General features: G+C 31.9%; 1 protein-coding gene across 1 annotated transcript; it reads left to right on the top strand.

Moving 5' to 3' along the window:
- Positions 1-9,329: 9,329 nt before the first annotated feature.
- Positions 9,330-13,056, top strand: LOC132058825 (uncharacterized). The gene is made up of 4 exons (XM_059451191.1): positions 9,330-10,121; positions 11,366-11,815; positions 12,257-12,554; positions 12,662-13,056. The coding sequence occupies exons 1-4, from the start codon at positions 9,714-9,716 to the stop codon at positions 12,796-12,798; spliced, it is 1,293 nt and encodes a 430-aa protein (XP_059307174.1). The 5' UTR covers positions 9,330-9,713; the 3' UTR covers positions 12,799-13,056.
- Positions 13,057-15,329: the final 2,273 nt, after the last annotated feature.

The following is a 15,329-nucleotide window of genomic DNA, read 5'->3' as shown; positions in this document are numbered from 1 at the left end:
AACCGGACTTGTCAGAATAAATAGACTCTATATGGGCTTTGTCAAAATAAAGTGAGTCCAGTGAGACTGAACTTTTAGCCCAACTTAATAAAAATTTTGAAAAATAATCTATGTTTTCTATTGGGCATAAGTTGTGGGAATATATTGGTTTTGCTGTTTTGCCTATGAGGCAAGAGTTCGGAATTTTTTAATATTGTAATTTGTAAATCTGCTCAATTGATGTAAATCTGCTCAATTGACTATAAGTGCAACCTCATAGGCGAAAATTGTCTGCGTTGATCAGCTGATACAAGTCAATACAATTGAAACTCATGCCCAACATGCAACACATTATATCTACTATTTTTACTATATGTCACTCTTTGAAATGTCTCGAACTCTTGGCTCATAGACAAAACTAATTTATAAGCGCATTATAACTAGAATTTGTGCCTTATGGGCAACAAAGATTATTTTTTAAAGATTTTATTACGCAGGATCAAAATTTAAAAATCCCCCTTATGGTATTCTTGTTGTACAGTTTCTTGAGAAGGTGGTGGATTATAATCCTTTCATTTGGTAGTGTCCCATAAAAGCTTGTTTAGGAGATGAAGGGATTATAATCCACTGCCTTATTCTCAAATAAATCCACACTCGTGGCTATACATTGGGTATGCATGTTTTGATTTGGCTACAATTATTATTATTTTTTTGGTTTTCTACTCAGTATTCATTATAAATATTGGAGTCCGATTAAATTTGAATTGTCTTATGTAGATCCCATTATTTGCGCGATATTTTTTGACAACACGAGGCCTCTGACAAGATTGGAGGATCTACCGCCCATCTCACCACAACCCATGCCGATGACTACAATATATTCAGGAGTAAGGAACTAGTATAATTAATTATAGTACAAGGAAAATAATATCAAAGTCACCGACCTATCAATTTGTTGATAAATTGTTCCCCCGTGCCATTATGCCAAAGCTGGTGGACTTTTCGAAAAAAAGGGCAAGTGAAATGTATTTGGCCTGATGCTATTATCTCTCTATAGTTAGCCAATTGTTTATTGATTTTAATACGTAAAACTTTCTTATATTATATTATACTATGTGTTTTAGATAAGCATAATTGCATTGTAGTATTGACCAACACAAACGTCGCTTGCAACACAGCTGAACGCAAAGTCCGATGTCGTCTTCGTGGTCCTAGATATACAACTTGAAAATGAAAAAAATGTGTTTGCACTACGTGTGATAAGATCACAAAAAAAAAAAAAAAAAAAAAAAAAAAGATCGCATTATTGATAAATTTAGAAGATTTTTGTGGTAATAGTGGAGAATTTCAGTGATTTCGAAAGTGATAGAATAATAAGAATCAAAAGATTCAATCCAGTTGATGGTGGTCGGTGAGTGAGCACAAATCGCAAATTATTGCTAGATAACAAGATGTGGCTATTAGTTATTATTTTTATTTAAAAAAACTACACCGGTCAAAATATATTAGTTCATTTTATATATATAACTTTTTTTTTTAAATTATTAGTGTCTCACATTACAATAACAACATATCCGCTGTATTTCACCAGGTGGAATATGGGGAACAAAGAGGTAAGAATTGCCTATATTCTGCTATCTTTTCTACCCTCCACATACACCACATGTAGAAGTATATTAGGTATGTTGCTTTGTTGTTATAATGTGAGAGTTTGTTCTTAGCAATATTAAATACTCCTAAGAGATATCGCATACGAAAATAATATATAACATGAAAAGTTGAAAATGAGCTGGCTGAAGTTGGATGCATCTAATAAATATGAGTCAGTAAGAAGAAAAAAGAAAAAGCACAAGTTGAAGTCGTCGGCACGCAACTTAGTTTGTGATATGATGCTGCCAAGGACATCAAAATTAATTAAGGATTTGTTTTTATTAACACGTGATATTTCATATTTACACCAATTTGAAAGCATTATTTTTGTTTCGAAGAAGTCGAACAAGTTTTAAGAGTTACTCGGTCAAAGTTTTGACTCATACATCCGCAAAAATAGATTGAGGATTTAAATTTAGTAAATTCGATCATTAAATTTCTTAGCAATATTGATTTTAATGAACTTTTAGATTAAGGATTCATAATATAATCTTTGTTAAAAGTACTAGCAATTCAATTTTATATTTATCGAATTTATTTATATTTCATGTCAAAATGTTGAGTTCTGTTTAACTAGTAACTAGCTAATAAGCTATATCTTGCAACAACTTGTAACTAGTATTAATTTATTTAAATAATTCACTAATAAGCTTAAGTTGAATATTCTTTTTAGTGATTATTACTTTTACAAATACAAATTACAAGGATATATGATTTTCTAATAATTACACCAAGATTGCCAACTTATCTTAAATTCTGTGAAAAGACAAATGCATGAATTAGATGAGATACGTGTATATACGACAAAACTCTAAGGTTTGATAGGTTATTAATCAAAAACACGCTTCAAGTTGTGCTTATCTCTTTTTGTTTGGTCATAGTTTAAGTAGTACTTATCACCACTAAAAGAACTAAACGGTTCGGTTGAACTCAATGAATTTAGTGAAAATTCTATATTTGTATTAAAAAATGTCATAAAATATATATAAAATTTTAAATTGTAATCTAATTTCTAACACTTGATATACATCGTTATTTAAAAAAAAAATTATTCAGAATAAATTCCGGTAGATTGAGAAATAACACACTTTTATGTGGATATGATGAAATTTTATAAAACTTTTAATTTGTGTCCACAACTCCACTTCAAGGCTTTAAGAGCTCCACTTTGCTTGCTTTATGTGATTCCATGTACGGCCTACCTTGGTATCTTCTAAAGTTCTACTAACAATATGTCATTCCAAGTTTTCAATAATTGAAATTCGGACATATCATGTGAGTTAGTACTGTGATCTCCTTTAGTGTGCGAATAAAAGTAACTTAAAAAGAAAGCTGCATATAAGATTTAAAAATAATTCTAATGGTATGAGATTTTTTAGGAAAGAAATCATGTGAGTTAAGAGTGTCTTTGAATTAACTTATCTGACCTATTGGTACCATAACTTACATTTGGTAGAACAAGTATGAAAATGGTGAAATAATGATGTGGGGTTGGTTTAAGGTTGATGTAAATTAGAGGGCTTGTCATTTTCGCTCTCTCTCTCTCTCTTTTTTTTTTTTTTTTTTTTTTTGGGGCCCTAGTAAAATACACTAAGAATAAGATCAGTTTAAAAACTCAAACTTAAGGGCATATATTAATTTAAGAATCGAAACTCAAGTGCAAGTTGCAAACCGCATGCACGGGTCTATATTCTCAGTAACGATCAGATATATATACATTATATATGTTGTTATTATAATTATATTAACTAATTGTTGTAAAAGTATTGAACGTATTAATTGATACATCATTTTTTATAATAAGTTAGATAGGAAGTAATTTTACCATCTAAAGAATATGCTGCAATGATTGAGATCATTCATTTTTAACCCAATTCATCTATCATTTATGCATCTAGTAAAAGTTTTTTTACAAAGTGGTGTTACGTGACAATATTTATTTATCCAACATGTATATCCACCTCGAAACTATATATATAAAAGTTTAGTATATTATTAATACAAGATTTTTTTTTTCTAGTGACTACTTTTAGGAAAATAATGTTGAAATTAAAGGTTAAAAAAGACTGTCCACTTATCTTAATAGTGTGAAAAGACAAATTGTGATAAATAACATGAGACAATACGTACGTGCATATATTGACATGGACAATTATAAGTTCAATGGATTATTGATCAGCCATCCCTTGTTACTACATCAACATCATCCTTTAGGTTGAGCTTATCACTATTCCATTAATTCAGTGGACTAAATTTGTCCGTAAAAATAAATATTTAACTATGCTTAAACTCTATATTATGTCTGAACACTAATAATGTTGAGTCCAATTCAAAGTTTTAAGCGCTAGACTTAGCTTGATTTACGTGATTCGATATGGCCTACCCTGATATCTTCTATAGCTTTACACCACACACAAAAAAAAAGAAGAAAAAAAAAAAACCAAACATTCATACTTCCTCCCTCCCATATTAGTTGTCCACATTACTATAAATATTCGTCCCAAAATATTTGTTCATTTACAAAATCAAGATAGGATTAATTAAGTTTTTCCTACTTTGCCCTTAATATTACCGTCTCAAAATATTTGTCGCATTTTTCATTTACACGCCCTTTAAGAAAGCATTTATAAGGGTAATAGTCAATATTTTGACTATTTCACCCTCTTAAAATATTTCATGTAATCTCTCCTCAATAAACATCTACTCCATTAATGGTGAGAACCTCTTAAATGTTGCTAATTAATACAAGGGTAAAATGAGAAAAAGTTACTTAATTTGTCGTGGTTAAATAAAACGACAAATATTTTTAGTAAGGGTGATAAATATTTTGAGACGGAGGGTACAAATATTGATTATAGTGTAATTATAGGTTACAATTTGTAAATTAGAAGCATCATTTTATCATTGAGATCACCCCTTAATCTATGATCTATTAATGCATGAGCATGTAGAGCCTATTGGGAGATTATTAAAAATGAAAAACATAATCAATTATTGCTACACCAAGATAATAATGCAATTAAATAAGGAAGAGACGAGATGATAGCATTATATTGTTGTCTCTATTCACATTGTCAAAATCATAATATTTTACTCTACTTTTCAATTGATCGTAATGTTGCAAGTTGCACGTTGCAAGTTTATAACCTTTTCATCAACTGGCTGCACCGCTATTGCTTTTGAATCAACTGGTACTTCTGATGCACAAATTGCCCCTAGTGGCAATAATTAATGTAGCTCGTAATTTTTTGAATGTTTATTACTAATATACGTATCTTTATTACTAAAAAAAAAAAAAAAAAAAAAAAAACTTTTCATTGCAAAAATTGCCGGAGAGCGATAAGTACTTATATATCCTTACAAGATTTCAAAGAGCAAACTCCGAAAATTTAAATCGTCTTTGATAAAAAATACTTTATTACCCAGAATGAAAATCTTCGGCGCATTCGAATTAGCCGGATCCCAAAACTAAAAGTTGTTAGTATTTTTATTTGTTTTTAATAGACAAGTATAAAGTTAAAACAGTTTACGGATTACTTGTCCTTTTCTCTCTTTTTTTGTTCCATAATAAAAAACTCAAACTTGATAGCTTATTAATTTATTTAAGAATCGAAACTCAAGTGCAAGTGTGCAACGATGTACGAGTCTATCTTCTCAGCAGCAATCAGATCTATATACATTTTATTATATACTATGTTTATATATAATTATATTACATGTTTTTATATCATTATATTACTTTGGTACCTAATTGTTGTAAAAGTAGTGAACTTATTGATTGATACTTTACAAGTGCTCACTAATTTAATTTAAAATTCTACTCCCTCCGTCCCATATTAGTTGTCCACTTTTTCCTTTACGCATCTTTTAAGAACTCATAAATAAAAGTGTATTTTTACTATTTTATCCTTATCTCTGTCAACTATTGCTACACCAAGATAATAATGCAATTAAATAAGGAAGAGACGAGATGATAGTATTCTATTGTTGTCTCCATTCACATTGTCAATATCATGATATTTTACTCTACTTTTCAATTGATTGTAATGTTGCAAGTTTGCAACCTTTTCGTCAACTGGTTGTAATGCTACTGCTTTTGAATCAACTGGTACTTCTGATGCACAAATTGCCCCTAGTGGCAATAATTAGTGTAGCTCGTAATTTTTTGAAGGCTTATTACTAATATAAGTATCTTTATTACTAAAAAAAAATTAAAAAAAAATAAAAATAAAAATAAAAAAACTTTTCATTGCAAAGATTGTCGTAGAGCGGTAAGTACTTATATATATCCTTAAGAGATATCAAAGTGCAAACTCCGAAAATTTAAATCGTCTTTGATAGAAAATACTTTACTGCCCAGAATGAAAATTTAGCAGGATCCCAAAACCAAAAACTGTGGGTATTTTTATTTGTTTTTAATACACAAGTATATTCTTTACATCAAATGAAAATGAAAAAGTTAAAACAGTTTACGGATTATTTGTCCTTTTCTTTCTATTTTTGTTCCATAATAAAAAAACTCAAAACTTGATAGCTTATTGATTTATTTAAGAATGCAAGTGTGCAACCATGTACGAGTCTCTCTTCTCAGCAGCAATCTGATCTATATACATTGTATTATCTATTATATACTATATGTTTTTATATAATTATATTACTTTGGTACCTATTTGTTGTAAAAGTAGTGAACTTATTGATTGATACTTCACAAGTGCTGACTAATTTAAAATTTTACTCCCTCCGTCCCATATTAGTTGTCCACTTTTTCCTTTACACGTCCTTTAAGAGCTCATAAATAAAAGTGTATTTTTACTACTATCCTCATCTCTGTCAAATTAATTGCATTCTAATAAATATTAGTTACTTTAAAAAACAATTAATGTTAAGGGCAGAGCAGGAAAAACTTATTCAATTTTATCTTGATTTTGTAAATGGATAAATATTTTGGAACGGATATTTATAGTAATGTGGACAATTAATATGAGATGGAGGGAGTATAATCTACTTTTGACTATGCCCAATGGTCCATCTTATCTAATCTAAGCTAATTTAAGAGGAAATAATTTTACCATCAGAAGCTATGATGGATGATTTGGATTCTTGACCTTTAATTAAAACTTACTCGAGTTTTGGGACTCAACTTTTTTTTTAGTGTAGAGTATTTTACCTCCTTTAATGGATTTACTAGATGTAAATTTAAACTAGTTGGATCATCGAACTTAGATAAAGCCATTCATGAGTCATGACATCCACAAATTTAATTAATTCAAGTTTGTGTCACGTAGGACTCATTAAGACAATGTTGATTTATGAGGACTCGAGAACTCAACCTCTTAATTTAATGTGGAGACATATGGTTCATGCCAGTGGCGGATGTAGTGTGTAGCTTAGCTTATGGGAAGAGGCGTGTTCAAGATTTAACATTTATGAGTTTTAAATATCTTATACATACATATTCAATGAATTTCTCAATAAATATACATATCCGGTTCAAAGTTACCAGGTTCGATGACTTCATACTTTCCATGCTAGCTCTATTTTTGCTTATGGATTCTTTGAATTCATTAATTTTAGCTCAATTCCCTATACATGTGCCAAAATCCACCAAAATTAATATTCACCCCCCACTTTTACTTGTCAACCATAATAAAATTATATGTCCAGTTTGAAGAATCAAAAGATAATTTATCATTTTTTAAATTTATTTGGCCCTTAATTATTCAGTACCATTCATTTCCCAATATTTAAATGACTTATAATAATTAAGGGTGAGATAGTAAAATTATCATTTTATCTATTGCTTTTTTAGGAGTGTGTAAGTCAAATATGGACGGGGAGGAGTATAAATAATAAATTTCAAACTCAATAAGTTTTGAACTCAAACTCATAATATATATAAATTTGGAATTGACCTTTATTCATGCCACCAAAAATAAAATAAAAAGGGCATAATGGTCAAAAAACACACCCGAACTATCACTATTTTCACGAGTTTCACACCTAAACTATCGGTTGTTACCTTTTCCTACCTGAATTATCACCATCTATGTATTAAACACACCTAATCGAGTGATGATGATCGTTCAGGTAGGAAAATGAGGCAACTGACAGTCACCTAATCAGGTTTGGAGTGTCTTTCAATACAAAGACGGTGATAGTTTAGGTAGGAAATTGAAACAACTGATAGTTTAGTTGAAGTGTGAAACTCACGAAAAAATGATACTCCCTCCGGTTAAAAAAGAATGTCCACTTAGCCATTTGCACACCCCTTAAGAAAATACTAACTTCTAAATAAAAATGGATAATTTGAATAAACTGCCCTAATTAAATAGGTATTGAGATTTGATCACGTAACACTTAATAAAGGCAAATCTAAAAAGATAAAGTTAATCCTTTCTTAATTTGATAAGTGAATACTTTTTTTGATAAAAAAAAAAAATTTAAATGTATACTTCCTCCGTTAACTTTTACTTGTCTACTATTCCCTTTATAGATTTTTATTTTTATTTGTCAATTTTTACATATCAAGGTAAGACAAAAAAAAATTTCTGTTTTACCTTTAACATTTATTATTCATCTCAAATTATTATTTTTTAAACAGCATAAAAAATTAAAATGTGATAAGTAAAAGTGAATGGAGGGAGTACTTTTCTAATCCTGAGGGAAGTAACTCAGATATATTTCTGATCATTAACTCAATAAAAATGTTTAAGGTCAGTGTTGCACATGAACAGGCCTGCCTCATCGCAGAAATACAAGAGACCAACCACGTAATAATAATGCCTTTCGGGTGTGGCTGAGTTGGTTTGAGGGGAGGCTTCTCTAAGGGAGGTCGCAGGTTCGAATCCCCCCTCCCCCCTAATGCCTTTTCAGTAAAGTTTGTCGCACAGGGCTTGCAGTACGCACCTAACGGGTAGCGATTGCGAATTTTCCTGGAGTTTTCAAAAAAAAATAAAAAAAATAATGCCTTTGCCATCACTTTCACGAAAACATAGTGCCCCATTTCTTTTCATGTTCCAAAAAAGCTTCACGCGCCGGTTACTCCAAATCTCACCTTTCACTTCATCATCATGCTACCTGTGATTTGTGACCTTTTCTCTTTCCTCGTAATATAATAATTTTCCACTTGGCATTGTCCATTTTCACACAATCTCATATACCAATAAGTGGAACACAGGACAGGGTATATTAGTATTAATTATCCTTTCATCGTTAACCATTAAATATAGATTTCGAGTTTGAATTTAGAAATATCATTTTTTATAGAAAGCATTTATCGAGAGGTGGATCTAGCCTTAATGCTTAATTCAGTAATTTTTGTCTAAATTTTATATTTTTATTTACTAAATATCGATGAAATATTTGATTGCGAAATCAATTATACTTTAAAATTGCTAAAGAAACTCATAAAATTTAAATTCTAAACTCCTGTCTAATTTACCCAGAATCACATGAATCCAGTAACTTTTAACCAAACTCTGTATTTTTATTAAGAAATTCACTAAATTGTGATTTCAATTATTAATATTATTATATTTTAACTTTGAGATTATCTCTCAAAATTTTATGATGAATCTAGATTAGTCGAACCCTAAAATACCGAACACTTGTCCTGGTGGGAGAAAAAGAAACATTGAAACAATGATGGATATCTGCTTGTCATGATCGAAAGATTGCTAAATGAATCATGGTTGTGGAGAAAAAAAAGGGTATAAATCATGATTTACAAAGTAAAACCAAACTTTTCTTTTTCTTTATCTTCCTTTCTTAAAGAATTGATTTTTCTTTCTGTCAACGTCAAACAGTAACAACTCCCAAGCTTATTTTGCCATTTGTGTCGACCTCTCCATTATTTAATTGTATATGTTGTTTATGGTTTTAGTCACATCTTAAAGCCTTCATTATAGTTCTAAATTCCCAATTGGGGGTAATTAAAACAATTTTATCAAGTCAGCAATTGAAATCTTGAATCTTTCTATATTCATTTGATTCATTTTTTTTTTTTTTTTTTTTTTTTTTTTTCATGTTGTGTTCAACAAGTATTTGTATAAGTTGTAGCTGAAGAAATTATAGCTCAAAGAGATATGGAAGAAGCTGAAGCAGGGATGTTGCAAGCTAACAAAGAAGCACTTTGTTCATATTCAATAAATGAAAATTCTGCTGAAATCAAGAAGATTAAATCAGCTCTAGCATGGGTTTTTCTTGATCAATCAAATATATGGAGAGCTGGTCTTTCTTGGTCATTTTTTTTCCTTCTAACAATTGCTATACCATTAGTATCACACTTTGTGTTTGCCTGTTTCAGTTGTGATTCTATGCATCAAAGGCCTTTTGATGCTCTTGTTCAAGTGTCTTTATCACTTTTTGCAACCTTATCATTTCTCAGTCTTTCTACCTTTGCTAGAAAATATGGGATTAGAAAGTTTTTGTTTCTTGATAAATTGTATGAAAATAGTGAAAAGGTTCAACGAGGATACACTCAACAGCTTCATGTAAGTTAATTTTCCCCTTACTTGTTACTCTTTTTTTTTTTTTTTTTTTTTTGTGTTATTGTTATTGACAGTGTGATTTTCTGGAGAAGGGGGTTTGGATGAACCCCTTCCGACCCTCTAGTGTCGTACCTAATTGTTAAGTTAGATTTAGGAATTATTTGAAATGTGGATTTTGGGATTGATTCAAAGTGTCTTTGATGTTCCTCTTTAGTGATGATTTCAAGCTGATTTCTCAGATGGTCACGCAACTAATAGTTATTACTATCTCGGAAAGTCACTTTGTTTGTTAAAGGAAATTGGAATCAAGAAGAAAGGTGATTTTTTGAGATAACAACTATTAGTTGAGTGACCATTTTAGAAATCAACTATTTCCAGTTTTTGCAAGTTAATCATTTGTATATTGGTCCCTAGGTACTTGTTGAAGATATAAGTAAGTAAATAAACGTGTGCCCTCTCTAATAGCCTTGGCTTTTAAATGAGATGGGTGCGAAGGCCCAGGTTGAAATCTTAACGTTTAATCAAAAAGAATTTACACATATTTGGGCTATCAAAAGGATCATGTCCGCATGCAAGGGGGCGTGCTGAATATATGATTTAGTAAATAAAGGTGTTCCCTTTAGTTTAAGCCTACTAGATAATTTGCTCATACAGTTCAATAATACTCTCAGATAGAAAAAACTGATGAATGCGTATATAGCATTTTCTAATGATTTAAGTTAGTGTTTTCCTGTTAAATAGAGCATTCATAATAAAAGTTTCATCCTCTTTGAAAATCATTGTGGAATCATCAGTTTTTAGAGGATTAAGAAATGTCGGTATGTTTGGAGTTGTAAAATACTGCAGATGCTACCGACCTTGGAAAACCCTTCAAATGCGAGGCGTTTCTGTCATCCGGAAAGAAACAAACATTTACTTAGCCCCTTTTAACCCAAATCATGAATTTGTATAAGTTGGCCTTGATACACATCTGGTTTGCTGATGTGTGTTGCTCGAACTCTCCGGAAAGTGTTTTTGTACCTTTGTCGGATCCTCCAAAAATGCACTACTTTTGGAGGATCCAGCACATACATGTCGGCATTTTTGAAGAGTTCGAGCAACATAGTTGTTGATTGAAGTTGCCCTTGCTTTTATTGGAGGAAATTAGTGATGCCCATGCTTTTATTGGGGGAAATTAGTGATTTATCATTGAAGAATGGGTAAATATGGTGTTCATCTGCATAATAGTTTCTCCTTCTTTTGTGCAGAGGTCGATGAAGATCCTATCAGCTTTTGTTCTCCCTTCTTTTATTGCTGAGAGTATTTACAAGATATGGTGGTTTGCCTCAGGGGGAACTCAAATTCCTTACTTGTACAATGCTGCTTTGAGCAATATCTTCGTATGCATTTTGTTAATAAGCTCCTGGCTCTACCGGATATCAATTTCCTTCCTTGTATGTGTCCTATTCCGGTTAATATGCTCCCTGCAGATCCTTAGACTGGAAGAGTTTGCTCAAGTTTTCGAGAAAGAATCTGATGTCTCATCGATCATGATGGAACATCTCAGAATCAGAAGAACTCTTCGCATCATTAGCCATCGATTCAGAGTTTTCATTTTGTCAACTCTCATACTAGTTACCATAAGTCAGTTTCTTGCCCTGCTTCTTACAACTGAGCCTAGCTCCACTTTGAGCATCTTTACAGCGGGTGAACTTGCGGTAATCCTTCATTCCCACTTCTTTGTATGAATTTATTTCTTTTATGGCTTAATACATAGAAACCCCCTTAAACTGCCAGTAAATTTCATATAGACACTTGAACTACGGCTTATTAAGGCTAATGCGTATAACTAAAGGAGGTAAAGTTTTTTCCAAAATTTGAACCGGAAGTGTCTAATAAGAACACTTTATCATGTGTTCAGGTGCTTAATCGGAACAAACCGCAGTTTGAGCGTCTAAATGAAAAGTATTGGCAAGTTTAAGGGGTACTTTATCATGTGTTCAGGTGCTTAATCGGAACAAACCGCAGTTTGAGTGTCTAAATGAAAAGTACTGGCAAGTTTAAGGGGTAGTCGATGTATTAAGCCTTATTTTATTGATCATGTAGCTGCAAACTTTTTTACCGTTCTGTTTTGACATTGTATATTTGTTACGGTGCAGTTGAGCTCAATTACTCTGGTAACTGGACTTTTCATGTGCTTACGTAGTGCAGCAAAGATCACACACAAAGCACAAGCCGTAACATCTCTTGCTGCCAAATGGCATGCTTGTGCGACAATCAGCACCTTCGATGAGATGAACGATGAGACTCCCACGGCTCAGATTGCGACACCTCAGGCGGTATACCCTATCAATTCCAGCAGCGATGAGGAAGGAGACGGAGATGATGTGTTGGACAACACAAATATGTTTCCGATTCATGCCAGTACGATATCTTACCAAAAGAGACAAGCACTAGGTAACTCTAATCTCTAGCACTTTTTTGTTTATTTCTTTGAATTCTTTTACATCTTTGGTATTGAAGTGGCACCTTATTGATATCGGTCGTGGAAAAATTTGTTTCAGTGTCATACTTCGAGCACAACAAAGCTGGAATCACGGTGTATGGCTTCATGTTAGATCGGACGTGGCTTCATACGATTGTTGCAATTCAGCTGTCTCTTACACTCTGGATACTCAATAAGACAATTGGTATCTCGTAAATCTCAGTCAACAGCAAGGTCTGTGTGTTCGAAAATGTACAAAAATCTGTGCTATCGATACGTAGAGAAACTACTATATATATATATTTATTTATATCCTTGATGCCCAAATTTTGTAGGTTTTCTTCCTACTTATTGTATTCACTGTTGATAATGGTGTCGTAAAGATGCCTTTCCTGGTACTTTTTCGGTCCTGGATTGTCAAGTGTACTATTTGTCTGTATCAATTTTATAAAATGAAGTGAAATTTTGTGCTTGGATTTCTCCATTTTGGCGTTTTTGTCAATTGTCTATGGCTAATCTTCGTCAAAATAGTGAAGTAAGACATTCATGGGAACATAGTGTATTTAAAAATTTCAAGGCACCCTGTGCATCTGTTGCAAGTGCTGCATTAAGCTGACGATCATTATGTTGTAAGTTTTTCATGCATATATACAGGGTGTACATTCTTACTGAGTTCAGTCGCCCGTTGCTATACTGCTCCATTAATCCCTATATCTGTACATCTGTTTGTTTTGTTTCTTGCTAGAATGTGCGATCTGCAGGCTCGCTTAGATAGTTCCCTCTTTTGTTTACCCTGGAAGAAACTGTGTCCTGGAAATATGAAATTAATGTGTCAGCAACAATTCAAAGCTAATGCTACTATTTGCATTTGAAGCATAGCAGAAATGTGGAAATGAGAGTTTAAAATCGAAGTGGTGTTACTGGTGTTACATTAATAGTTTTGACCTTTGATTGATTTGTGATAGCACATAGACAAAGGTCTGCTGTTTGGCAGGTGAATTCAGGATTCAGATCAGTAAGTTCTGAGTGAGTAAGATCCTTATTATATGTATACATTTTGAAATTGAGATCATGGAAATGAGAATCTAAAATCGATTTGATTATATTAACTTATAGTTCCGTGTTTATATCAAACTAAGCGACATAACTTTTGAAGTTAAAAATTAAAATGAAAATACATATCACTTTAACTATGATTAAATGGTAATTGTAAATATGAAATATCCCACATTCATTAATTTGATATAAACACCAGGTACGTTCATCTGATTTAATTGAACGTTGAATAAGTAAGACGAATAACACATGAACAAGAACTGAATAAACAATAAGTCAGGGACTAAAATCACTACTGTTTTATTCTTTAAAAAAAAGGTCCTATTGGTTAAGTTGCGATTTTCTATACATGCATGCAATATATGTATTTTCTGATAATGAACAATGTTAAATAAAAAGAAAAGGAATTTGTTTTATCTTTAATTTGATATACGTCGTAAGTTCATATTTTGTTTTCTCAAATTTTTCCTTTATAATCTTTTGTCTACTAAAAAAAAAAGCCTAGAATTTTTTTCTCCTTTATTGAAATTCTTTTAAACGAGAAACTAGTTTAAATTCATTTCCAAACTTCTAATATATTGGACTAATATCTCCTTTTTGATGATCCAAACCGTCATGGGCTTATAGCAAAGTTTGAGTAAATTTTGACATACTGAACTGAACCTCTGTGTTACTATTTTTTTGACGTCTAACTAATTGAAATCATACCAAAAAACATTAACAACGATTACATTAATCTAATAGGACACTAAATCATTACTGGATTTAAACAATTATTGTAGTATCGTCAGCCAGGTTAATGAATTAAACAATGTTATTGAGTCGAGTTGAAAATGTTAGAAAAAACAAAGAGAAAACAGAGATTACTCGAATGATTTTCAGATATTTTTTTTTAAAATTCTTTCAATGCTATATTACTTTCTTTTCGATTTTTACAAATGTTACAACTTCATTGTATTTGTCCTATCGCTAGTTAGGTTACATGTTTCGGATACCTAGCATACGCTACGTGGGCCATGTCAGCAAGAAGTAATTCTTGCATGGAATGTTTGGATTGTGGTCTTTAAATTTTCTTGCCCTCATATTGAAATCTTTAAATTTTTCTTTCCGGCTTAAACCCCATTGTTCCGTGTTCAAACCCCCATTACGTAAAATTTTAAAAAAAATTCGTAACAGTTTGGATTTAAATTTCGCTATACTTGCGTTCTTCCGTCTAACATACTTATGCCTTATGGGGTGACTTTGGCATAAGATGTTGGTCCGATAACTGTAATTGATTCAGCAACCAGTCGCCGGTTGAATGTCTTGATGATGACCTTAAACTTGTGAAGGAATTATAATTCTTTGCTAGCGTCACTTGGTATAAATATTCCGGTCCCGCATAACTTTGCAATTCCTTCACAAGTTTCGGTCCCTGATAAAAGTTTACCTATTAAAACTATTCCCTTCCATCGCATAAACGCGCTTAGAGATTACCCGCCGACCCGGATACTTAGAAAAGACGACTCGGTCCGCATAAATTTGCAATTCCAACAAGTATACGCCGGTCCAAGATACACGCGATCCAAACCTTTGCCTTGCAATTTTTTTTTTTTTTTTAAAATTTATGCTTGAGCGGGGGGTTCGAACTCGTAACCTCATAATGTTCGCGTGAATGCTCGTAGTTGCAATGCGAAGGGCAAAAATTAAAG

The sequence above is a fragment of the Lycium ferocissimum genome, chromosome 6 (genome assembly GCF_029784015.1).
Source record: "Lycium ferocissimum isolate CSIRO_LF1 chromosome 6, AGI_CSIRO_Lferr_CH_V1, whole genome shotgun sequence".
Lineage (NCBI taxonomy): Eukaryota > Viridiplantae > Streptophyta > Magnoliopsida > Solanales > Solanaceae > Lycium > Lycium ferocissimum.
Note: the sequence above shows the minus strand (reverse complement) of the source record. Positions and strands in the feature narration are given on the sequence as shown.